The sequence below is a fragment of the Lontra canadensis genome, unplaced genomic scaffold (assembly GCF_010015895.1).
Source record: "Lontra canadensis isolate GAN:19392208 unplaced genomic scaffold, GSC_riverotter_1.0 scaffold107, whole genome shotgun sequence".
Classification (NCBI taxonomy): Eukaryota; Metazoa; Chordata; class Mammalia; order Carnivora; family Mustelidae; genus Lontra; species Lontra canadensis.
In genome coordinates, this window is record NW_022631101.1 from 1,843,820 (window position 1) to 1,867,685 (window position 23,866).

At 52.9% G+C, this 23,866-nt stretch overlaps 1 protein-coding gene across 2 annotated transcripts in view; it reads right to left on the reverse strand.

Moving 5' to 3' along the window:
• The window catches only part of SYMPK (symplekin), a 36,207-nt gene that overhangs the window by 5,116 nt on the left and 7,225 nt on the right, over positions 1 to 23,866 (reverse strand). For both annotated transcript variants that reach the window (XM_032839458.1, XM_032839460.1), the window contains 17 exons: positions 22,542 to 22,668; positions 21,600 to 21,849; positions 19,383 to 19,553; positions 17,918 to 18,157; positions 14,523 to 14,677; positions 11,688 to 11,838; positions 10,132 to 10,336; positions 9,143 to 9,293; positions 8,100 to 8,335; positions 7,145 to 7,226; positions 6,837 to 6,950; positions 5,631 to 5,778; positions 4,407 to 4,567; positions 2,879 to 2,987; positions 2,524 to 2,624; positions 1,844 to 1,934; positions 944 to 1,045 (listed from right to left, as the gene is read on the reverse strand). In XM_032839458.1, the coding sequence (XP_032695349.1) occupies positions 944 to 1,045; positions 1,844 to 1,934; positions 2,524 to 2,624; positions 2,879 to 2,987; positions 4,407 to 4,567; positions 5,631 to 5,778; positions 6,837 to 6,950; positions 7,145 to 7,226; positions 8,100 to 8,335; positions 9,143 to 9,293; positions 10,132 to 10,336; positions 11,688 to 11,838; positions 14,523 to 14,677; positions 17,918 to 18,157; positions 19,383 to 19,553; positions 21,600 to 21,849; positions 22,542 to 22,668 (2,594 nt within the window). The remainder of the gene's footprint in view (positions 1 to 943; positions 1,046 to 1,843; positions 1,935 to 2,523; positions 2,625 to 2,878; positions 2,988 to 4,406; positions 4,568 to 5,630; positions 5,779 to 6,836; positions 6,951 to 7,144; positions 7,227 to 8,099; positions 8,336 to 9,142; positions 9,294 to 10,131; positions 10,337 to 11,687; positions 11,839 to 14,522; positions 14,678 to 17,917; positions 18,158 to 19,382; positions 19,554 to 21,599; positions 21,850 to 22,541; positions 22,669 to 23,866) is intronic.

Consider the following 23,866-nt stretch of genomic DNA (forward strand, 5'->3'; position numbering starts at 1 on the left):
CTGTCCCCGCTCTTAAAGGAGAGACAAGGAATCGAAGGACGGGGTCTGAGTAGAGGGGGGCGACAGTAAGGGCTTCCACCTTGGTGGGAGAACATGACTCTGGGCCAGAAACTTCCCTCAGGGAGGAGTGGGGGCAGTGCCGGGGAGAGCCGAGAGGGAGAAGTCCTCCTATGGGAGGTGGCAGCACTGGGACCCAGGGTGCCACAGGGGGGCAGAACCGGCAGAACTGGGTTCCAACTTGGGTCTAGCGGGCTTCAGATTCGTGTGGCTCCACTAAACCGCTTAGCTTGTGCACGGCCCTGAGCAAGTTCCTCAATCTCTCTGGAACCTTCACTTCCTCGTCTAGAAGACGAAAGTCCGCATACTCACCAGGTAACAGCTGGCGTGTGTCGGCAGGCCGGCCTGAAAGGCACTCGGGGGAGCCTGGCTCAGTGTAAGTGCTTGGGAAGTGGTGCCGGCAGCTATCAGGCAACTGCAGGTTGAGGGGAGCCGGCCAGTGTGTCCCCAACCCCCTGCCCTGGAGGCACCTTCTCCTGCCTCAACTGGAGCCCGGACTGGACTCGGCATCTACTCCTGGTCCGACAACGGCCCTGGCGGGCTCCATCTGCTCTGCTGGCCGTCCCTCTGCCCCCTGTTCGGCCGAGGGCTCTGCTTCCTTCATTCCTCGAGCCAGGGCTGGGGAGGGAGGGGGCCCCCACCTTTCTTGAGGACTGCTCTGGGCCAGTGCATAACAGATGCACCAGTTCCTTGGACGGAGGGAGGGAGGAAAGAGAGGAGGGAGGGAAGGCAAAGGAATGAGGGTAGGTGTCCAGAGCGGAGATGGGGTTGCAGGTGGCACAATCTCCAGCGTGGCAGACTCCAGCGGGGACATGTGAGTGACTGAGGTTCCTCCCTGGGTCCGCAGCAGCCAGGCCACTTGGGGGGAGTGGGGGGAGCGCCTCACCTTTGATGATGGACTTCATGTCACACTTCACCGAGTCGATGTTGTGCAGTGCGATCAGCAGCTCTCCAGGGTTCAGCGGGGACAAGGCCGAGTTCCCTTCGCCTGTAGGGAGGGAGCGGGAAGGGGAAGGAGACAGGGTGGCACCTAAGAGGTGTGTCTGGGTCCCCTAGACTAAGGGGAGTGTGAATGAGTATGAGGCACCCTCTGCGTTGATGGGACTGGGAGGACAGAGGGCTGGGGCAAGGGACGAAAAAGAAGAAACTGAATGCCACCCCTTCCAGGAAGCCTTCACCTTGCTTTCCTCCTTCCCTACACGGGGTTCCTACACTTCTAGGGCAATAGCTGATGTGCTCCAGCAGCTCCTCTCCCTCCTCCCTGGGCTGTGCCCCCAGAAGGGCAGGACCCCTGCACAGCACAGATGGGCCAGGCCATGCACTCGATGACCGCACTTAGAGGCGACGCTGCCCGCGGGCAGCTAGGGGAGACGGCACTCTGCTGGTGTGGTTTGGGGGGGGGTTCCCGGCCACTCTTGTGTGGGGGTTTTAAATCAATGTTATGGGGGCGCCTGGGTGGCTCAGTCGTTAAGCGTCTTTGATTCAGGTCATGATCCCAGTGTCCTGGATTGAGCCCCGCATCGGGCTCACTGCTCAGCAGAGAGCCTGCTTCTCCCCGTCTCTCTGCCTGCTACCCTGCCTACTTATGCGCTCTCTCTCTAATAAATTAAGTATTTAAAAAATCAATCAATCGATCACTATGGGTGCAACGGCCAGCCTCCACTCCCTCGCTAACACCACGAGCCCCCGGGGTGAGAGTGAGGGTTCCATCCTAGGTCACTGGGCTGTTTTTCTAGGTTGAAAGTTCTATTTTGCTTCTTTCGACCCCATCGAAGACACCACCTACCATGCTGGGTGCCCAGCAGGCGGTTGAAGACCTCTTTCACCACAATGGGGTTGAGTTTGATGAGCTTTGGCAGAGCCTGGATCACTTCCTTCTGCGGGGGGGGGGGGGGGGGAAGGGGCGGTAGGTCAGAGGGCACCCGCATCACAGGTGCTTGCCCTGGGATGAGGCGAGGAGAAGCTCCGGCCTTGCTGGGCCCTCAGACACTTCCCTCCTCTTGCTCCCTCTGGTCCCTTGGGGTTGAGCTTTCTCCTTGAGTCACTGGGCCTGGCTCAGTCCCAGCCTCGTCACTCCCCATCCGAGCCTTCCTTGTGCCACATGCCCCCTGATGGCCCCTGCAGGGGGAGGGTGTCATCGTCATCCCCTTTTACCACAGGAGAAGACTGAGGCTCACCAGGGCCCCACAGCCTGGGGGGGTGGGAACACAGTTAGGCCTTTGGACTGGCCTGTGTGTGTGTGTGTGTGCACGTGCGTCACTGTGATCCTCATTTGACAGAGAAGACTGAGGAGCAGAGAAGGGGGTGGCTTGCCTGAGGCCTCGGAGGAGAAAGCAGAGCTGAGACTGCCCCAAAGCCCTTCCCAGGGCTCGCAAGTGTCTGACGTGGGCACCTGGGTGCCTACCTCCTCCCCACCCCTGCCCTGCCCGTCTTCGTCGGGGGGCATCCCGACATCCAGCTCCGTACCTTCTCCAGTCCATTGAGCACAGGGATGAGGAAGCGGACATCTGGCAATCGCTTGTGGTAGAGATCCCGGACCCGCTTCACCAGCTCTGGGGAGGGGGGGACTGCAGGCAGAAGAGTAAGCAGGGGGCACAGGTGGGGTGAGGGGGAGCCCCGAGAGGAAGGAGAAATGGCAGTGGCTGTGGGCACGGGGAGGGGAGGGCCAACTCCGCGTCAGAGCAGGAAACGCTGGCCCCTGGTTTCTCAAATGCATTTAGCAATACAGCCAGCAGCTCTGAGGGCCAGGTCTTGGGAAGGGCCCATGAGGAAGGTCTGGGACGTGGAGGAAAAGGCTGAGAAGTGGGGGTCCCGGGGGCACCTTTGTCCGTGAGGCTGTGCAGACATCGTGTGACCAGTGTCTCTGCCCCCTTGGGACAGTTTTCTACCAGCAGGAGCAGCTCTGGTGAGTTCATGCCCATTCCTCGGATCTAGAGGGAGAGAAGGGATGGCAGGCTGGAGAAGGGGCTGGGCGACACGGGCAGGATGAGGGGGCCCAAGGGGAGAACTCAGGGAGGCCCAGGCGCCAGAGGTGCTGTGGCTGGGGCGGGGATGATGGGACTCTGGGGCACGAACTGGACAGAGAGATCTTAAAAGTTCTCGTCACCAGAGAAAAAACAAACGATGTGAGGCGACGGATGTTAACTAATGTTCCGTGGTCGTCCTCCTGCAATACACACCCCCCCCAGACACTGGGTTTGACACCTCATGGGAACACAGCCTGTGTGCGTTACGCCGCAGTGAACCTGGGGGACAACAGAACTGGTGACGGAGTTCAGGGACCTGGGAGAAATGTGGGGAAGGTGGGAGGGGGCAGGGCGGCAGGATGGGGCCCTCCCCTACCCCCACTCACAGGGAACAGACTCGCTGTAGCTATCCCAAGCCTTCGCCAGTGCTGGCTACCTACTGAGCAGCCGGGCCCTTCCCATCACCTCTGACCTAACCTGACCTCTGATGCCCAGCCTGCCCTCCAGTTCCTCGGTAAAGACTTTTCAGGCTTCTAAAGGTGTAAGCGGCAGCCAGTGCCCTGCATGGCAGCTTGCTCGGATCAGGGCTCGGCCTGCGCGAGCAGCCTGGCCCTCTCAGTGGGCGACCAATGCAGGGAGCACTGGGCTGGGTACGAGGGCTCAGGCCTTCCTCTGCCATAAACGTTTATCATGGTCCGTGGAGCTGGCAGTCTTTGCCCTCCGGGAGCTCACCATCTGGTGGGCTCATTCTGAAAACTGGGGGAGGACACTGCTGAATCTGGGGGGGCGGGTATTTGGGTCTGAGCCTACCACACTCCTTTTATGCTGGAGATTTTCTGTAATAAAGCAGGGGCAGAGAGATATAAAAAAGTGGCTTCTGATCTAGCTGCAGACTGGAAGGACAGATAGTCTGAATTTCAGGGGCCCGCTGCTTCTCATGTGGGTGATCTTGTGGGTCCAGAGAGAGGAGCAGGCGGGACTTGTGTAATGACAACTGAAGATGCCCATTGGCCAGCCAAGGGAAGGCCAGCTCCTAGCCGGTGACAGTGACACAGACATTTACGTGCATGAGCTCCTGGAGTCCCTGCAGCAAGCTGGGGGGACGGAATCATTCTCCCTGTTTTTACGGAAGGGGGGTCAGAGGGGCAGGATGTGGACCCGGGTCTGCCCTGCTCCAGCCTCATAACTGCAGGGCGACCCTGCTGTTCTTTCTCTGGCAGATGGGGCAGGCGGACCACCCACAAGCTCCAGGGTGGCAGGACCCAGGGCGCCCGCCATCGGTACTGAGCACTCGCTGAGGTGGAGATACCAGGGGAAGGGCTGGACTTGGGGCCTCAACCCTGCCCACGGGTGGGCAGAGCCTGGTGGGCTCAGGGGCCTCACCGGCTGCTCGATGACCCTCAGCACCGTCCGCTTGATGTCGGCGATGGCCTCCGTGTACACGGCCGCCAGTTCGTGGATGAGCTTGTGGTTCTGAGGCAGGAGAGCCAGGTAGAGGTACAGACACTGCTTTACGGTCTCCTCGGTCCAGGGCGCCGCCACCTCTGATAGGGCAGGGGATGGGGATCAGGGACCACTCTCCTCCCCGCGTCTCCCACCCTCATTGTCTGTCCCGTCTTTTGGGGGCAGGCACAGAAGGGAACTGTTCTAGGGCAGGAAGCCAAGCATCAGGGCAATGGCGAGGGACCAGGACTGCTCCCCTTTTGGAAGCCTCTGCTCTGAAGTCCCACCCCGTCTCTGACCTCAATCCACAGGACAGCCAGAGGGATCTTTCCAAAGGGAAGTTCTAAGCTTGCCCTTCTCCGGCTCTGTGTTCCCACGACTACCCTGTGCCGGGATAAATCCCCAGCGCCTACCTTGGCTCTACTTGCCAGATGCTCTATGTTGCCTGCTACCCAGGGCTCCGTGCTCCAGCCACAGCCTCCTTCTGACAGTCCCCCCCCCCAGAGCCCGCACAGGTCCCCTTGCCACATCACTCCTTTGCCTGAACGCTGCTGCCCAACTCCCTTCTCTGTGTCTCCTCATCCTCTGGGGTCTCACACAACCAGTCTCCCCTGGGAGGTCTTCCGGGCACCTAGGCTGTGCCAGGGCTCCTGAAGATCCCATGCTTTCTGTCATAGCCTGCATCTTCCAGGTTTTTGTAAGCTCCATGCCCAACATGGGGCTTAAACTCATGACCCCCAGATCAAGAACTGCATGTTCCACTGAGCCAGCCAGAGGCCCCGGAACCTTCCAGTTTAATGGTCTGCTCCCCTGGGGCCTGGGTCTTCCCACCTGTAATTCTGAGGGACCTGGGGCTTTGTCCAAGGAATGGGTCTACACCTGGCCCTTCCTGGCGCCCCGTCGCTGGCTAGCTCTCCTTGTCCTCTGGCTCTCAGCCCTCCGCCCCCTGCTCCAGGATGTTCTCCCTGACCCCGGGGCTGGGGTGAGACTCCTCTCTGGACTCTCGCAGCCCCCAGGCTTGCTCGCTCTGGACATTACTGCCTGGCTGTCTTCCCTAGGAGGCTGAGCAGGGCCCAGCTTCAAACCAGCTCCATTCCCAGGGCCTGGCCGGGAGCCTGGGATCCAGAGGACGCTCAGTATTCATCTGATGAAGCTGCGCCAGACCTGTATCCTTGTCGGCTCCGAACAGCACGGACGGCGGGTTGGGGTGGACCAGGAGCTGCAGGTAGTTGAGGGCAAATTTCTCCACATACTCTCGCAGCTGTTCCTTCTCATACATGCGCTTGATGAACAGCAGGGCCTGGGAGCGTACCTGAAGAGAGAGGGCGGGCAAGATGGTGGAACGGGGAGACCACCGTTCGGAGCTTGGCAGGACCAATGGGAAAACGAGCCCAAGACTGAGATAGGCCTGGTCTACCTGAGTCACGGGTGCACTTGGGGGAGAGGTTTCCTGGCCCAAGTCAGAGCTTGCACCACACCTCTCCACCGACCTGCTCAGGCCTATCCCTTACCGTCTCCTGCCTTACTTGCTGCGTTCCAACTGGAAAGAGTTTTCTTTAGTTCCTCCAAAGCGACAGCATTCTCCTTGGCTTTGAGACGTGGCATGAAAGGTTCCCACTGCCCAGAATGCCTGTCACTGGCTCTACCCCATTCTACTCAGACATCACCGGCTGGGAGCCCTGAAAACAGGGCCTGTTCCTGGGCACTGCTGTGTCCCCAGCAGCACCAAAGGGCCAAGCCAGAGTCTGCAGCGAGGGTCTGCTGAATGAATGGACACAAGACACCAAGAGAGGAGGCAGCAAGACACTCGGCGGGGCTGGGACTAGGGCCCCTCTCACTCACACGTAAGCACACCTACTTCCCACTGTTCAGTCACACCCTCTACTCCTATTTCAGGTCTTGGCTCACCTGCCCCCTCCTTCAGAAGGCTTCCTTAAACCCCATCCTTCCCATCCCCCCATCAGGTAGGTCAGGGCCCTCCCCATGGCTCCCACGGCTTCGTGCTGCTCTATTCCACGGGCTGGCTGTGTCCTCACTGCTCACTGATAGACCACATGGCTGCTCTCCTGTCAGCTCCCTCCAGGTTCCGGCACAGCAACAGGCCGCACAGGGGCTCCCCAACATGCGTGGAGTAGGAGGGAGAATGCGAATGCCCTTCCTGGGGGGCTGCGTGCATGTATACGCATGTGTATAGCCTAGGCAGCTTTGTGCCACCAGAAATGACAACATGCCCACCACCACCACCACACTCCTACAGGGAGTACGTCAGACCCAGAGAGGACGTTCGGGGGCATGTGGAAGAGGCTGGGGTAGGTGCTCGGGGCAGACGAAGGGCAGAGTGCGGCCCAGTGCAGGGTGCCAGGGGATCACCTTGTCCTTCTCGTGGGAGCTGAGGTCTAGCAGGACATGCAGGTACTGGAACTGGCGGGACGGCCGCTTGAAGATCAGGTCTCGAAGAGTGGACATGCCCAGGTACGTACGACTCTGTGGCAGAAAGGAGGGACACCAGCACTCAGCGCACCTGCAGGGTGCCCCTGGGAGGTCTCCCTTGCCTCCCTCAGATTGGACAATAGGACGGGTCCCTCCCAGAATCCCTTGCCACAGGGCCCAGCCTGTGGGCTCCTCAGGCCCCCAGCACAGGCCCCAGGGGGCTGAGGGGACAGTCGGGCTGTTCTCACCTCGTCCTCGCAGTACTTGCGAATCACCTCTAGGGCGCTCTCCGTGATCAGTGGCGCCTCCAGCACAACTTTAGTGAAGATCCTGCCAGGGAGGAAGAGTGAGGGAATGCTGCGGGCGGAAGCTTCCAGTCCTGCTGGAGCTTGGGGCTGGCAGGGCTGCCCCTCACAGACAGTTTGCTCAACTGATGGCAGAGCTTTGGAGGTAAACAGAGCCAGTTCAAACGCAGCCAGCCGGCTGACCGAGGTGGAGACTTTACCTCTCCGAAGCTCAGCTCTCCGCTTTGTCAAACGGGGATTCCTAACTTTACTCATTTACTACAGCAATGGAAGAGAATGACAGGGAGTGGGGAAGGGTACTGCTCTTCAGATGTGCTGGTGAAAAATGGCCTGCCAAGCCCTGAACTGGGCACGTTCAAGGGTCAGAAGACAGAAGGCCGGCGTGGCTAAAGTGTGGGGGCAGTGAGGAGCAGAGGGGCAGAATGAGAAGGCAAAGAGGTTGGTAGGAATTGGGTTACACTGGTCTCAGGGCACAAAAAAAGGCTGCATTTTATCGCAAGAGCGATGGCGAATCATGGAAGGTTTTTAGTGGGTAACAAGAAGACTATTAATATTCTAAAATGTCACCCAGACTGCTGTGTGGAGATGGATCAGCAGGAGGTTGAGAACAAGGAGGAAGTTACAGGAGCAATTCGGGTGAGAGATGGGGCAGAGAGAAGTCAACCTCTGAAACAAGCCTGTAAGGCAGACAGTTATCTATGAGAGCGGAGGTGCAGAGGCACGCAGCAGAGCAGGCCCCAGGGCCCACCTGGAATCTGCCTTACAAGTGTCTCCAAAGAGCAGAGAGAGCAGGGAGTCTCGGGGAACAGGCACGAGGCCTTGGGTGGTGAGGAAAGAGGTGATCGGAAACCACAACAGAAAGGCCGGACACAGGAGGGTAGAAGGCAGTCCCCCTCACCCATCCTTTTGGTCTGGCTTCTCCTGCAGGCCGGAGAGCAGGCGGATGAGGCAGTCCTCGTACTTGTCCAGGGTGCCTGAGGCACCGGCTGCCAGGTAGGCGTTGTACTCCTGGTAGAGCCAGGCGAAGGCCAAGTCCAGGCGGGCCCGCACATCCTCCAGAATGAAGGACAGGACCTCGGCCTTCAGGCCCGAATCAAACTGCGTCACCAGACTGGCCAGGATCTTTATGCGCACCTGACAGGAGAGTGGAGGTACGTGTGGCTGTGGGAGGCAATCCCAGGCACCTCGAGATCGTGCCTTGCAAGTCTTCCTGCCCAGGCTCAGGGACCCCCCACTGCAGACCCGGTGTTAAGCAAGGAAGGCAAGCTGAGAACCTTACAACTGTAGGTCTCATTTGTGTGTGGGGGATCAATCGTCACAGAACAAAACTGAGTCTGTGAAAGTAGTATCCACATACTTAAGTACACAGAGAAAGACCCCGAGGACTTCCCCTACTTGGTTCACTGGTCCCCTTGGAGCAGGGGATGGGACATGGGTGGGGGCCGAGGAAGACTTATGGTACCTCTATGGCCTAGAAACATCTTTTTAACCGAGAGTACTTTCCTGTACTTCTTGGTTAATTGAAATCACACTTTAAAAAAAGTGGGGGAAAAGCCGCTTGGCTGAGGTTACGATGCCAGTGTGTGGCAGAATTAGGATTTAGACCTGGTCCGTCTAAATGTCAGCAGTAACAGAAGAGCACTATGACCCGCCAGCGAGAAAGAACCCAGCAACAGCCCTCGCTTGCAGGGCCCTCCCAGGCGGCCAGCTCTGTGCTGAGCGAGAGCCATGTGTGTCCACGCATTTCTTCCTCCTCATCCCTGTGCAGAGCTGCTGTCGCCGCCTCCATTGGCAGGAGGACAGAAGAGAGGCAGGGAGGGCTGGTGGGCAGCCCGGCTGGGACCTGGAGCCAGGGAGGCCGGGGCCGTCTTATCCCTGGGATGTGAGGCAGGACCGTGGGGAGTGGGCCGGGAAGCATGGGCAGGGGAGACAGGGGCACACCTGGGCCGCCCCGCTGCAGGCCACAGCCTTCTCCGCCCGTAAGATCCGCTTCACGGCGCCCAGCTTCATAGCCTCCACTTGGGCATCTGTCAGGGGCTTCAGCACATCGCTCAGGCGGAAGATTTTCTTGCGGCCACTGGCACCAGCCAGCCTACATGGGAGAGCAGGGACAGGGTCACGGTGACTCAGAACATCCTTTCTGGAGCCCAGGCTCACCCCAGGCCATACAGAGACCCCCATCCCTACCCCCCGCCATACTGCCTTTCTAACCTCCTATGACTCAGGCATGGCAGGGCGCGGGGCAACGAGACAGAACACAGTGCCATTCTGTTTCTGTAAAGCATGTCTCAGGGAATGCTTCTCTGCGGCGGCTCTGCACGAGTGCAGAGCTGAATGAAGCAAGAGGAGGAGCCGCACGGAGATCTGGAGGATGAGCTTTCCCGGTGGAAAGAATAGGAAGTGCAAAGGCCTTCCAGTGGGGACCTGCCTGGCTGCTCATGGAGAACCAAGGGGCCAGTGAGATTGGAGGAAGGAGTGAGGGGGATGGAGAGCCTGGAGGGTGAATCAGGCACTGCTAGGACAGCAGGTCTTGGGAGGGTGTGGGCAGAGACTGGCTGGATTTTTTTTTTTTTGTCTGCAGGGGGGTAATAATGAAGAGGAGGATAACGACCAGTAGCACTTACAACATGTTAGGAATCATGCTAAATACTTTGTATCAAATTCACTTCCAACCCCAGGAGTTATCTAATTTAATGATCTATCACTGTGAACTCATTTAACTCTCCCTTGATCCTCAGAGACAGATTCTGTCATCCCAGCTTTAGACAGAAGGAAGGAAGGGGGCATTTTACGTGAAAGAAAACAACCATTAAGGCTTGGCGGTTATGGTGGCATCGACTCTGGAATCAGACCCTTGTCCAGCCCCACCTGTCTTTGTCGGTATGCCTTTAACACGCGTGCACACCCCCGTGCATGCACAGGGGACTCACCGGGGCTGTGTGACAGGGATGATGGGCTCCGGCCTCCTCTTGGCCTGGGGCGCCTCCTCCTCCAGAGCAGACATGGCGCCCAGGGAGCCCACCACCGAGATGGCCTGGCCCTGGGCTGACAGACGCCGCTTAATCAGGACGCTTTCTGGCTTCACCGCCTTCTCCTCCTTGGGCTCCTCCTTGCACTGTTTGGTCTGCTCCACACCTGAGGGGCAGGGAACAAATGGGCTCCAGGAATGCCACACACCCCTGCTCCCCTCCAGGGACCTTGTGTGCGCAAGCCTTGTACCCACAAAGCCCATGTCGATCTGGAAAAGGTTGTTCTGAAACAGGCACACTTTTTATCCCCACTTTGCATACAATCAAGGCTCAAACTAGATGTGCTGCTTACCGTGGGTGGGGGTAGCAAATGGCACAGCCACGCTGGAACGCTGATGAGCAGCTTCTAAGAGCACTGAATACACCCTAACCTATGACCCAGCAATCCCCTCTTTAGTATATACTCAAGATAAATGAGGGCATGTGTACACCAAAACGTCTGTATGGAAACCAAACAAACAAAAACAAAAAGACCAACAACCCCCCCAAGCCCAAACAAACCCCCCAAAACCCTTGTACAGCTTCATTCACAATGGTCAAAGACTGGACACAAGCCACAGATCCATCAACAGGGGTGTGGATAAACAGACAACGGCCTGTTTGTGTAAGGAAATACTACTGAGCAATAGTGGTTCACACAACACAGAGGATTCTCAAAAACTTATGCTGAGGGGCGCCTGAGGGGCTCAGTTGGTTAAGCATCTGCCTTCTGCTCAGGTCGAGATCCCAGGGTCCTGGGATCAAGCCCCAAATTGGGTTCCCTGCTCAGCAGGGAGCCTGCTTCTCTCTCTGCCTCTACCCCTGCTCATGCACTGATGTGCTCCCCCCCCACCCGCTGGTAAAAAAAAACCAAAACTTAAACAAACAAACAAACAAAAAACACTTAGGCTGAGCCAAAGAAGCCAGACTCTCTAGGATCCCATTTATATGAAGTTCAGGACCAGAAAAATGTATCTATAGAGACAGAAATCAGAAAAGTGATTCTCTCAGGAGGTGGGATGCCATCCGTGCTGACTGGATAGGGGCAAGAAGGAATGTTCTGGAGGAAATGGTCTATATCTCCATCTGGGTGCTGGCTACACGGGTGTGTTCACTTTGTGAAAATTCACGAAGATGTACAGTTAAGAGTTGTGTTTCTCTGTACATAGTTTATATCTCACTAGTACTGTTAACGCAGGAAAACCCAAGTCAGAGAGGTTCAGTAACCTGACCAAGGTCACACTGCTACTGAGTGGCTGAGGCAGTCTGATTCATCTGAGACCTCAAATCCAGGTCCACCGCATTCAAAGTCCAGGGCCTGAAATTACGAAGCACTCAGTGTACGGGACCTGTAACTTTACACCTACCATCTCACGTGAGTTTCATTTGTACCATGGTAGGAGGCGCTCTTCCAGGAAGGGGAACCCAGCAGCCACAGTGCCAAGCCTTGGCCTGGTTCAGCGCCGCAGGACACTCACCTGGCCCTAGTCCTGCAGCCGTCATCTGTGTGGCCATGAGCCGAGCCAGGTGCTTGATCTGGGCTTCGGTGCCTGCTGACTCCACTGGGGTATAGATGGCTTGGAAAGAGGCGGGCATGGCCTCAGGCAGATACACCATGCTGATGAGGACCTGCAAGATGGCCAGGAGAGGAGCCCTTCCTTACTCACAGACTCAACAAGCCTCTGTTCCACGCCCAGGCCAAGGCTGGGGACAGGGCAGTGACTCAGAGAGCCCTGGGCCTGCTGCCATGGGGCTCAGACTCCTGGGAAAGTCAGAGAGGGAAGGAACAGTGGTGCAGTGTGGTGCACGAGGCTGGGAAGTAGAGGGGGCAGGAGACAGGTCAGGAGGGTGTGGCTCTGGTTCCCTGGGGAAGTAGCAGCCTGGCTGAGAACTGAGAGGAGGGCCAGTGTCAGGCTGACACAGGGGGAGCGGGGTATGGATTCCAGGCAGAGGAGCAGCACGGAGGAAGGCTGAGCGGCAGGAGAACCCTGCCCAGAGAGCCTAAATTCAGTGAAGGGTGTCCTATGAACCAGAAACAGGCTTAAAAAAAAAAAAAAAAAAAAATTGTTATCTTAATAAGAACTCATCCAGTTTTGTCAGGAATTGGTAACAAAAGGTCATTTCCAACTCCCTACACGCTTAGATGTTTAAATATATATATGAAATAAGGCAATAATTAGAACACAGAGAGAATGAAATCACTACAAATCAAAATGTGTAGGATGCTACTAAAATGGTTCTTATGCGGAAAATCAGATCCTTAAATGCTTATATTGGAAAAGACTGCTGAAAACTATTAAGCGAAACATTTAACATAAAATGCTAGGGTAAAATATTCAAAGAAAGCAGCAGGTTAGAATAAAGACAACAGGGGCGCCTGGGTGGCTCAGTGGGTTAAAGCCTCTGCCTTCGGCTCAGGTCATGATCTCAGGGTCCTGGGATGGAGCCCCGCGTCCGGGGAGGCTGCTCTCTCTCTGTCTACTTGAGATCTCTGCCTATCAAATAAATAAATAAAATCTTAAAAAAAAAAAAAAAAAGAATAAAGACAACAGAAATAAAATGGAAAAGGCAGGGCGCCCGGGTGGCTCAGTCGGTAGAGCCTTCAGCTTGGGTCATGATCCCAGGGTCCTGGGATTGAGTCTCACATCGGGCTGCCTGTTCAGCAGGGAACCTGCTTCTCCCTCTCCCTCTGTCTCTCCCCCTGCTTGTGTTCTCTCTCTCTGTCAAATAAATAAATAAAATCTTAAAAAAACAATAACAGGGGCGCCTGGGTGGCTCAGTGGGTTTAAGCCACTGCCTTCGGCTCAGGTCATGATCTCAGGGTCCGGGGATCGAGTCCTGCATCGGGCTCTCTGCTCAGCAGGGAGCCTGCTTCCCTCTCTCTGCCTGCCTCTCCGTCTACTTGTCATCTCTCTGCCTCTCTCTCTCTCTCTGTCAAATAAATAAATAAATAAATCCTAAAAAACAAAATAAAACAAAACAAAAAAACCAGAAAAGGTTATAAAAGAGTACCAGTGAAACTTCGGAGCCAGTTCTTTGGAATGACCAAAACCAAACAAATGGATGGTGAGACTGAACAACAAAAAAAGGAGTGAAGGACCCAATGCTAGAGACAAAAAAGCTGCGCGTTACTAAGCAGACAGCAGGTATTATAAAGATAAAAAAGAATCCTGTGAAAAATTTTAGGCCAATAATTCGAAGAGCATGAAGAGGACAGACCAGGTATGGTGAGTTAACGGAAGCCCCAGACAGGGCCTCAGCAAGCTGTATTCAAACTGGTTCTGGAAGGAAACAAAGAGCCACGGCAGGGCTGGAGCAGGAAAGCTTCACAAGCTGTACTTCTGGCCACCGCAAGGGAACGGAAGCCAGAGCCAGGGCGGACAGGCAGAGCTGGGGCCAGGCGGGGGCCAGGGGAGACGGAGAAGAGGGGAAGGCCTAGCGGGGAGGCAAAGAGCTTAACTCCAGGTCTGTGGGTCGGGAACCGGGAGGCAGGCGTGCCAAGAACACAGGACACTGACAGCCTGCAGAGGAGCATGGGGAGAAATTCCACAGGTTTATTCTGACATAATGAGTCTGCGGTGCCCGCGGAACTCCCAAGGGGAGAACAATGCAAGAGGCAGACATGTTTCCAAGCCTGGAGCTCACCAAAGAGATCTGAGTGGGACAGAAAACTCCCTCTTGCTACCCTTGTGACAAAAACCCCACTTCCTTCTCCCAAGAACTAAGCCCCGTGGAGCCTCTAGGCAGAGAGAAGGGAAAGTGGAGAAGACCAATGGTGAGCATGGGAAGAGGCACTGTCATGAGCACCCAATGGAAAGGCCTGGGCGCTGCTACAGCCTGAGGACCGATGGGAGATACCCCCCCGCCACCCATACCATCAGCTCGAACCAGTGGTTCTTTCACTGTAGAGCAGGATTATCTTTGAGAATCTAAGGAAAAAGGGGGCCATCTCACCCCACCCATGCTAATCCCACATCACTTAGCAAGTAAGTTGTGCGGTCTGCTCTCCAGTTACCCTACCCTCCCTTCAAAGGAGAGGAGAGGGGTGGGGTTTGGACGGGGACTCAGACTATCCAAAGAGGGACAGTTCAGGGGTTGGTGACAAGGGATCTCCTAAAGGACTAAAGATCAGAGAAAAGGTCCATCCAAGATAGAGAGGGCCCACTGGACCACACCATCCCAAAACCGAGCCAGAGTGGTGTGCTGGGACTAATACCATCTGGAAGAGGTGGGCAGTGTGGAGTGAAGGGTAGGAAAAGGATGGGAAACCCTTCCTTCCTGCCCTGTGGGAAATGGCCCACATTCATCCTCACCAGATTGGCCACATTGTCAGGTGTCAGCAAGGGCTGCAGGAACTCGGCTGTGATGTCTGTGTCTGACTGGCCTGAGATCTGGGCTGAGGCCTTAGAGGTTCCCGACGGGCCTGGCTCCAAGTCCTTGTCCTCATCGTCTTCCCCCAGGTTGGGCTCTGGGAGAGAAAAGGAGACAAGATGCTGGTGTCAGAGTGAGCAACAGGCCCTCTCCCTCCCAGGGAGCCCAGCAGGGTCCCTGCATCCAGGCGGCCCTAGCAAGCAGCAGAGTGCAGGGGGCGAAGAGCCGGGCCGCAGCCGAACTCTGCCATCAAAGCACCGTGTGACCTTGGGGAAAAGACCTGCCTCTGTCTGTGCCCCGTTCTCCTCATCTGCAAAATGGGAATAAGCCACACCAGCCTGGCTGATGACACTAAAGTCCACGAAGGTGAAAAGGTTAAGTAGTCATTACTCTGAGCTTTGTTGTTTAAAAACCTCTATCTCTGAAATAGGCTCAACCTCACCAGGAATCACGAAAACATAAAGACAACCTAATAAGATAGTCTTTTTGCCTACATGATTGACAAAAAAATAAAAAGGCTGGTAGCGACAGCTGTTAGTAGGGGTATGGACTGTGCAGATGTGAACTGGTATGGCCTTCTAGAAGGGCAATGACTATAGTGGCAACTTTTTTTTTTTTTTTTAAAGATTTTATTTATTTATTTGAAACAGAGAGGGAGAGATCACAAGTATGCAGAGAGGCAGGCACAGAGAGAGAGAGAGGAGAAAGCAGGCTCCCTGCTGAGCAGAGAGCCCGACGCGGACCTCGATCCCAGGACCCTGAGATCATGACCTGAGCCGAAGGCAGAGGCTTTAACCCACTGAGCCACCCAGGCGCCCTATAGTGGCAACTTTTAAATGTATGCACCTTTTGACCCAGCAAATCTACTTCTAGATATTGACCCTAAACACTTAATTCATATAAATGTATAGTGAAGGTACAATGTACAGAGAAAAACCTTCACGTACAGAGATGTTCCCTGAAGCCGGATTTTTTTTTTTTTTTTGAAGCTGGAATATTTAATAGGGTGATGATTTAAGTAGATGATGGCAGAAATATGGTGCAATGTTATAGGGTTTTTTTTTTTCTTTGTTTTTAAGTAGGCTTCAGGCCCAGTGTGGGGCTTGAACTCATGACTCCACGATCAAGAATCTCATCCTCTACTGACTGAACCAGCCAGGCACCCCTGTTATTCAGTCTCCTAAAAAAAGTTTGCAGCGCACGTAACAGAAAGCTGACACTCTGCGTTAACCAAGAGCAAGGGCACACACAAGTCAGCTACGGAAGGTTGAACAGAACCGACACTTCGCAGACATGCAAATGGCTAATAAATGTAAAATGACACACACACAGCCTGGCTGCAACATGTGCAAGAAAGCGAATCTAAACCAGGGATACCGTTTATACCCCAAGGGTTTAGGGAGCACCCAGGGCTGGGAAGAGTGGGGTAACGGGCGTTCACACACTGCATGGTGATGCGGGTTCTTTGGAGAACAGTTTGGCAACAGCTATCAAGAATGTCCATGCACGGGCGCCTGGTGGCTCAGTGGGTTAAACCTCTGCCTTCAGCTCAGGTCATGATCTCAGGGTCCTGGGACCAAGCCCCGCATCGGGCTCTCTGCTCAAGAGGGAGCCTGCTTCCCCCCTCTCTCTGCCTGCCTCTGCCACTTGTGCTGTCAAATAAATAAATAAAATCTTAAAAAAAAAAGAATGTCCATGCACGCAGTAGCAATGGGCACATTCAGCACTCAGATCTCGGTTTCTGAAACTACTGCCTGCTTAAAAGAAACCAGGGCTCCTTAGAGAAAAGGCTGCTTCCGAGGCTGGGGTAAGGAAAGTACAAGAGGAGTCCAGAACATCATGTTGTGCCAGAAAGTAAGAACTGCTCAAAACAACTTACGGGACACACCAAGGGGTCATCGGAGCCAGCTCAAAGGCTCCCCTGGCTCAATACGAGGCAGTGTGAGGCACAAAATGAGTACCGAGAGTAATGGATCATAGCCCGCAGAGTGTGAGAATCCACGAGCGCAGCGGATAATGTAGTAGGGAGAAGAAAGCTCTTCCTAACAGAATGCTGACTGATAAACACAGAAGGAAAGCTTCTCATAATCATTAGAGCAATAGCAGACGTTAAAATCACCGGGTCAAACCTTGAAGGGGAACGGGTAGTTTTACACAGTACCAGTGTCTTCCTCAACTTAGGATTTACAATGGGGAAAAGTGCACTTGATACTAGAGAAACCTGGGAGGCACTATTTCAACCAAGTGATCGACGCTCTCATCACCAGTAAGGGGACAAATCGGTATCGGTGCCTCCTGACACCCCACGGAGACGGTCAGAGCATCAACTCTGCAGTGTCCCTGCCCCAAGGGCAGAACCTGGATGCAGTCAGCAGGCCAGAGCAGATAAGCCCAAAGAGAGGGACATTTGACCCAAAGGCGGTCCTGGGCTCTTCACAACGGCAAGGTCACGAGGCAGAGGAAGGCTGCGGGATGGATTAGGGAGGCTAAGGAGGTGCAACAACTGAGTGCAACGTGTGAGGGGATGCAGGAGCTTTCTGGACTATTCTTGTGACTTGTCTACATGTCCAAAATTACTTCAGAATAAAAAGTTTGAGGAAACAGTAAAACTGGAGGGCAAAAAAACAGCTTTAAATGCACCAATCCCGCTACTAGGAAAAGTCTTGTAAGTGGACAGGCACTCAAGACTCTCACACTATAGCAATCTCTACACTTAAAGGGCGGGGGACACAAATGTCCATCACCAGGAGGACTGGTTAAAGAGACCCACAAGCACTAGAGACTATTATACCAGCGTTAAAAGGATGCAGCAGAGGGGTGCCTGGGTGGCTCAGTTGTTGTCATCTCTGGGTTGCTAGATCAGGCCTTGCATCTGGCTCTGCACTCAGCGGGGAGTCTGCCTGAGGATTCTCTCTCCCTCTCTCTGTCTCCTCCTGCCCCTCCCCCAGCCCTGCACCCTGTCTCTAAAATAAATAAATGCATAAATAAGAAATTACTTCAGAAAGAAACTCCAATTACAAAGGAAACAAAGGAAATGAGAACTCAGGTATTTCTGAAAGAAAACATAAGGGTTAACACTTAGGGAGTGGTTATTTTTGGGGACAGGAATAAGAGGGAGACTTCATTCCATTCCTTTCTGCACGATTCAAGTAATTCATAATTACATGTGTATCACACATTTCAATAATTCTGGTATCATCTGCTATGTCATATCCTTACACTGTAATTTGCAATGTACTATTAACTAATACAAATGAAACTCATAGTTGAATGGAAGTGAATGGGGTCATTCCTTGCCACCGCCTCTGGCCAGGCCTGGCCCAGCCCCTCAGCTCACCCAGCTTCATCTTCTTGAGTGTGGAATCCGAGTCGTCTCGGGGCCGCTTGCGGGTGTCCTTGCCGCTGGGCATGTTGCGGGCGATCTCGGCCTGGGGCGTGCCCAGGTCCACCAGCAGGGTGGTGATCTGGGCCTGAAACTCCAGGGAGGCTGGGTGCTTCAGGACACTCAGCAGGTGCAGCTTGAGGTTCTTGCGCACACTGCTCACCTGAGATTTGGCCAGCGTCGGGGGCAGGTTGGCTGTGAGGAAAGAAGTGGAAGCTTTGTTCTGTGCACACAGCCCACGGTGCCCTGCTCGTCTCACTGCCCAAGCCCCAGCAAGGGGGGTGGCTGCAGGCACCTCCTGGAAAAGTTCCTTTGCTCTCAGATCTACTGTGTAGCCTTCCCCTGTACAAGCTGATGCTTAAAACCCTCAAGAGGCTTCCATCAGGATTAGTCAACCTTAAAACAAAGAGGAGGCTCACCCTTCTTTTAATTAAACGTAAAGGCTCATCACCCCCCATCTCTGGTCTGGAAATTCCAGTGTGCCTCCCTTGGGGAAGGCTATCATCACCATCGTCACCTCCACAATCCCCCAACTGATCCCCGCAACAGTGCGCCTTGTTGGTCCTGCCACCAGAATGACTGTCCCATGTCTAACAGTCACCTTGATGAACAAGCCTTCCCTGTTCCACAGAGAAAGAGGATGCCTGTAATTTTGCCTGCCCAGCATCCTTCCCTCCTTCCTCAGCCAACAATGCTCCCATTTTCCTTTGAGGAAACCACCCTGGCTCCATTCTCAGTTCAAGTGGGCAACAGACTCAGGCCAGTCAGAACAATGCAATCCCTTGGCCACTGTGATTGGTCCAGAGATAGGCTATCAATGTCTTCTCAGCCAATCAGAAACAATGGGCATCAGTCTTTGGACTTTTGCTGGAATGATGGGGAAGGAAACACTCTGTCCCCTGGGGTTGCCAAGTGGACAGAATGGAAGCCTGGAGCCATCAGGGGCCATCTTTGCTATCTCAAGGAAAGAGACACAGAACAAAAAAGCCAACAAGGAGAAATTAAGAGCCAAGAAATGGAGACAGATCCACAATCTGTTCATATTCACACCTCAAGCCTGGACATTTCAGTTTTCACACACGTATGAAAGTAGAGAAAAGACTGTTACAAATCACCAGGTACCCAACACTTTCCTTCCTGCTAATTTTGTTGTTGGAATGTTGGAGGGGGGAAGGCTGGAATATCTTAAAAGTACTCCACAGACATCATGTCATTTCATCCACACATACCTTAATATTAAAGTCAGCTTTGAAACAGCTGTCACACGCAACCAAAAGATTCCTGTCTAATCCAGAGAATGCTTCCGGTGTCTAGACCTACGAGATGGATGAATCCCTCATGGACCCACTATCAGGCTCACATTTTCTCAGGACAGAGCAGACTGGCCAGTGGAGAGCGGGAGGGGAGGGGACCAACCTACCATGCAGGGTTTCATAGGCCTGGATCACCTCTGACATGAACATGGGCCTCTGGCGGGCGATGTTGGCAAGGGAGCCCAGCGCTGTGGTCAGGTTGATGGACGAGATGGCGGGGTGCACCATGAACTTGAGCAGCTGCTCCAAGGCTGCCTTACCTTCTTCCCACAGCACATCTAATGAGGGAGAGAAGAGTACCAGTTAGCAGGGGCCTTTCTCCCTGGCCTCTGGAAAGAGCAGCCTTTGGCGCCAAAAGGAGAAAGATTCTTACACATGATGGCTCAGAAGGGCTGAAAAAAAACCAGAAATTTTAGTGGTTGAGGAATCCTATGAGGCAGACTATTAATGAGTATAAAAATTTAGGGGCACCTGGCTGGTTCAGTCAGTAGAACATGCAACTCTTAATCTCAGAGTCATGAATTCAAGTCCCACATTAGGTGTGGAGCTTACTTAAGGGAAAAAGAAAGGAACAGAAAAAATTAGAGATGATGCTCAGAGCATGAGATTCCAGCAGTGAACGACTAGAAATGATTTTAAATATCCAACTATAGGAATCTGATGATATGTGCGATGTTGAGGTAAAACTTTAACTATGTAAAAAAGTGTATGTACACACAGACAAAGCACTCAGTCCTTTGTACCACCACTCTCTGTGATCTGGTCCCCAAAAGTTAACCTTTAATAACTCTGGTGGATATCTTCCTTGACACTTTCTATGAAAAGATACACTGGAGGGGGTGTCTGGGTGGCTCAGTCATTTAAGCATCTGCCTTCAGCTCAGGTCGTGATCCTGGGGTCATATATATATATATAAAATGGGGTGATATATATATATATATATATATATATAAAATGTCCATTTCTGAAGAAGAAAGGTCTGGAAAGAAACATACTCTTAGTAGTATTTATCTCGGGGAAGCAGAACTGGGGAGTGGTATTTTCCCTTTATACCCCTCTGTTATGTTTTGCTTGATACCTCACTAGTGTACATGACCCATGCTTATAATTTGCAATTGAGAAACGGTTAAGGGGCGCCTGGGTGACTCCTAATTTTGGCTTGGGTCATGATCTCGGGGTCGTAAGACTGAGCCCTGCCCTGGGCTCCGCGCTGGGTGTGGAGCCTGCCTAAGATTCTCTCTTTCTCCCTCTTCTCTCTGTGCAGCCCTACCTGCACATGCTCTATCTCTCTAAATAAATAAATAAATAAAAATAATAAATAAATAAAGATTTTATTTTTTAAAATGGGGCACCTGGGTGGCTTAGTTTTTTTTGTGTGTGTGTTTTTTTTTAAGACTTCATTTATTTATTTGACAGAGAGAGATCACAAGTAGGCAGAGAGGCAGGCAGAGACAGAGAGAGAGAGGAGGAAGCAGGCTCCTTGTCGAGCAGAGTCCCCGATGCGGGACTTGATCCCAGGACCCTGAGATCATGACCTGAGCCGAAGGCAGAGGCTTAACCCACTGAGCCACCCAGGTGCCCGGTGGCTCAGTTCTTAAGTGTCCAACTCTTGGTTTTGGCTGGGGTCTTGATCTCATGGGTCATGAGACTGAGTCCCGCTGTGGGCTCTGCTCAGTGAGGAGTTGGTTTGAAGATTCTCTCCCTCTGCCCTTCCTCCCACTCATGCTCTCTCTCTCAAATAGAGAAATAAATCTTAAAACAAACAAACAAACAAACAAAAACCACTTAAAATTAGCTACCATTTACTAAATGCTCACATCCTCATGGAACCTCACGACAAACCCATGAAAGGGGTACTACTGCAGCTCCGCTTTATAAAAAAGGAAATGAAACTCAGAAGTAACTTGCCCAAGTTCACATTTTAAGTGGTGAAGCTGGGATTGGAACCTGGCATCAGAGCTCTTAACCAATGTCTTTTTTTTTTTTAAGATTTTATTTATTTATTTGATAAAAAAAAAAAGTTTATGTGTGGGTGCACACACACCTAGGGCAGGAGGAGTAGAGGAGGGGAGAGAGGGAGGAGAGAAAAGACTCTCAAGCTGACTCTGCTCAGCACAGAACCCGATCGGCTTGATCCCTGACCCTGAGATCATGACCTGAGCCAAAACCAAGAGTCAGATGCTCAATTGACTGAGCTCCCCAGGCGCCACTCTTAATCAATGTCTTACACTGTCTCCAGAAATGAAAAACTGAGAAAGAAAAGGGGAGGAAGGGAGTCAGTGTAGTTTGTGACTGACAGACGGGACGAGCTGATGGATACTCACTGTACTGGATATATGGGTGGTCACGAGGGATGCGGTCTAAGCTGATGTCATGCTCCTGGCGTCGGGGCACCTCCGAGTCAGCCATGCGGGGTGACAAGGTGACAATGAAGCCCTCCACAAACTTGATGGCGTGGGTGCGGATGCCGTCATTGTCAGAATCCAGCAGCAGAATGATGTCCGCAGCCATGGCAGACACCATGTCCCAGCAGGCCTCTTGGAGCTCACTGATGACTCGTGACTTTACCATCCACTACGAGGGGCCAGGGAGGAACGGAGACAGAGAAAGGGACAAGACATCGACTGCCAACTCCATCACTACCCAGAGACCCATGAAGCTGATGAATAAATTCATCTGGGAAATGTACTGAGCTACAGCTCTGCCCCAGACCCCGTGCTAGATGATACTGGAGATAAGACCCAGGTCAGGTTCTGCCTTCATGAGGTTCACAGACAGCGACAACCCAGAGTGAAAAGGCTCAAATCTTAAGACACAGGAATAACAATACTGCCCTCACAATGTGGTGGCCAAGAGTAGATGGATTCACTCATTTCATTAATGCTAATGAACACCTCACCAGTGCACGCTTTTCCTTACAGCACTGACCTTGGTGCCAAATGAAAATTTCTGTGATTCTTTGATAAGCATCTATCTCCCTCACTGGGCCATGAGCATCTTAAAGGCAGGACCCAACCCATCTGAGTCACAGAGGAAGTACTCAGGGAATGTTTGTGCAGCACTTGAGTGTACGGATGGATGGATGGATGGCGATTCCCTATTAGGAAATTAGATCCCTTGTCGCCTGTTCCCACAGATCAATAGCATGTCTTGCCTGTAAAGAGTCTGATCTGTCCCTGGTTTAACTGACCTGCCCCCGTGTCCCAACGAAGCTGTAAATGAGACCTGTGAGATCAGGATGCCCCCGGGTGGGAGGGAGCACCTACCTGCAGGGCCACCTTGTAGAGCTGGGTCATGGTGAGGATGGCCTTCTTCACCACATTGACATTCTCGTCCCTCAAGAGCATGTTGAGGTTTGCAATCAGTTTCAGCAGTAACTCAATGTCTCGTTTGCTGGGGGGATAAAGAAAAAAGGTCAAGGTCAAGGTGTGGTCTTGGGGTATGTGACGGAAGCCTGGGGTCGATGAGGAAAAGGAAATCGAGGTCAGGTATTGTCAGGAGACGCGGCGGGCGGCGGGGGGCAAAGTCAGGGACTGCCTCTGTCTTGTTTGTCAACATGTCCGGAAACCAAGAACAATGCTTGGCACCTTCGGATATAGCCACCCACGATCCCTCTCTCTGGGTTAGCCCTGCAATGCCTACGCTTTCACTTCTTTCACCCAGCTCAGCTGTTCTCAGGGGCAGCACAGCCAGACAACTGTGGGAATCTGGACAAGCCAACTGTCTCATTCAGGATAGTACTTCCCTCATAGCTTGTTGTGAACACGGCAATAATACTTGTAAAGTACTTAGAACGGTATAGGAAGCGTTCGGAAATAAACACTCTTTATTACTTTCTGGCACTTTGTTTTATGGAATCCCCAGTTTTGTTCACTCATTTGTTTACCTCAGTCTGAGGGCTCTGAAAGCGGGGGACCCTTTCTAGTCATACGAGCAGAGTCTTGTTTTTTGGTTGAAGAGAAATATGTATTTGTTTGATGAATTAAAAAAATTCAAGAAGGCCACACCTAGACCTCAGATCGTGAATATAATTTTTACAACATTCTACAATCTGAAGTTAAATATTAAGCTAATCAGCCAAAAAATACGGAACTCGGGGCACCTGGATGGCTCAGTTCGTTAAGCGGCCGCCTCTTGATTTCGGCTCAGATCATGATCTTGGGGTCATGGGATTGAGCCCCAACTCAGGCTCTGTGCTCAGGAAGAAGTCTGTTTGAGATTCTCTCTCTCTCCCCTGCCCCCCAACCCAGCTCGCGTGCATGCATGCTCTAATAAATAAATCTTAAAGAAAAAATGAAACTCAACTGCCAGCTATGTGAAATCAGAAGCAGTATCTGTATTTAGTCACTGCTGTATTCCTAGAGCCTAAGACACAAATGCCTGGCACATACCTGTTGAATGCATATTGAAATTTACCACAAATTCTCCCAGTAAAAAGCGAAGATTATGAATTTGGGCAATGGCGTTAGATATGGGTTAAAACTGCAGCCCTGCCACATACTGGCCGTGTGGCCTTAAGAAACTCCTTTCACCTCTCTGAGTCACTGTTTTGTCTTCCTATAAATGGGCCACAAAACTAATCCATGGTGGT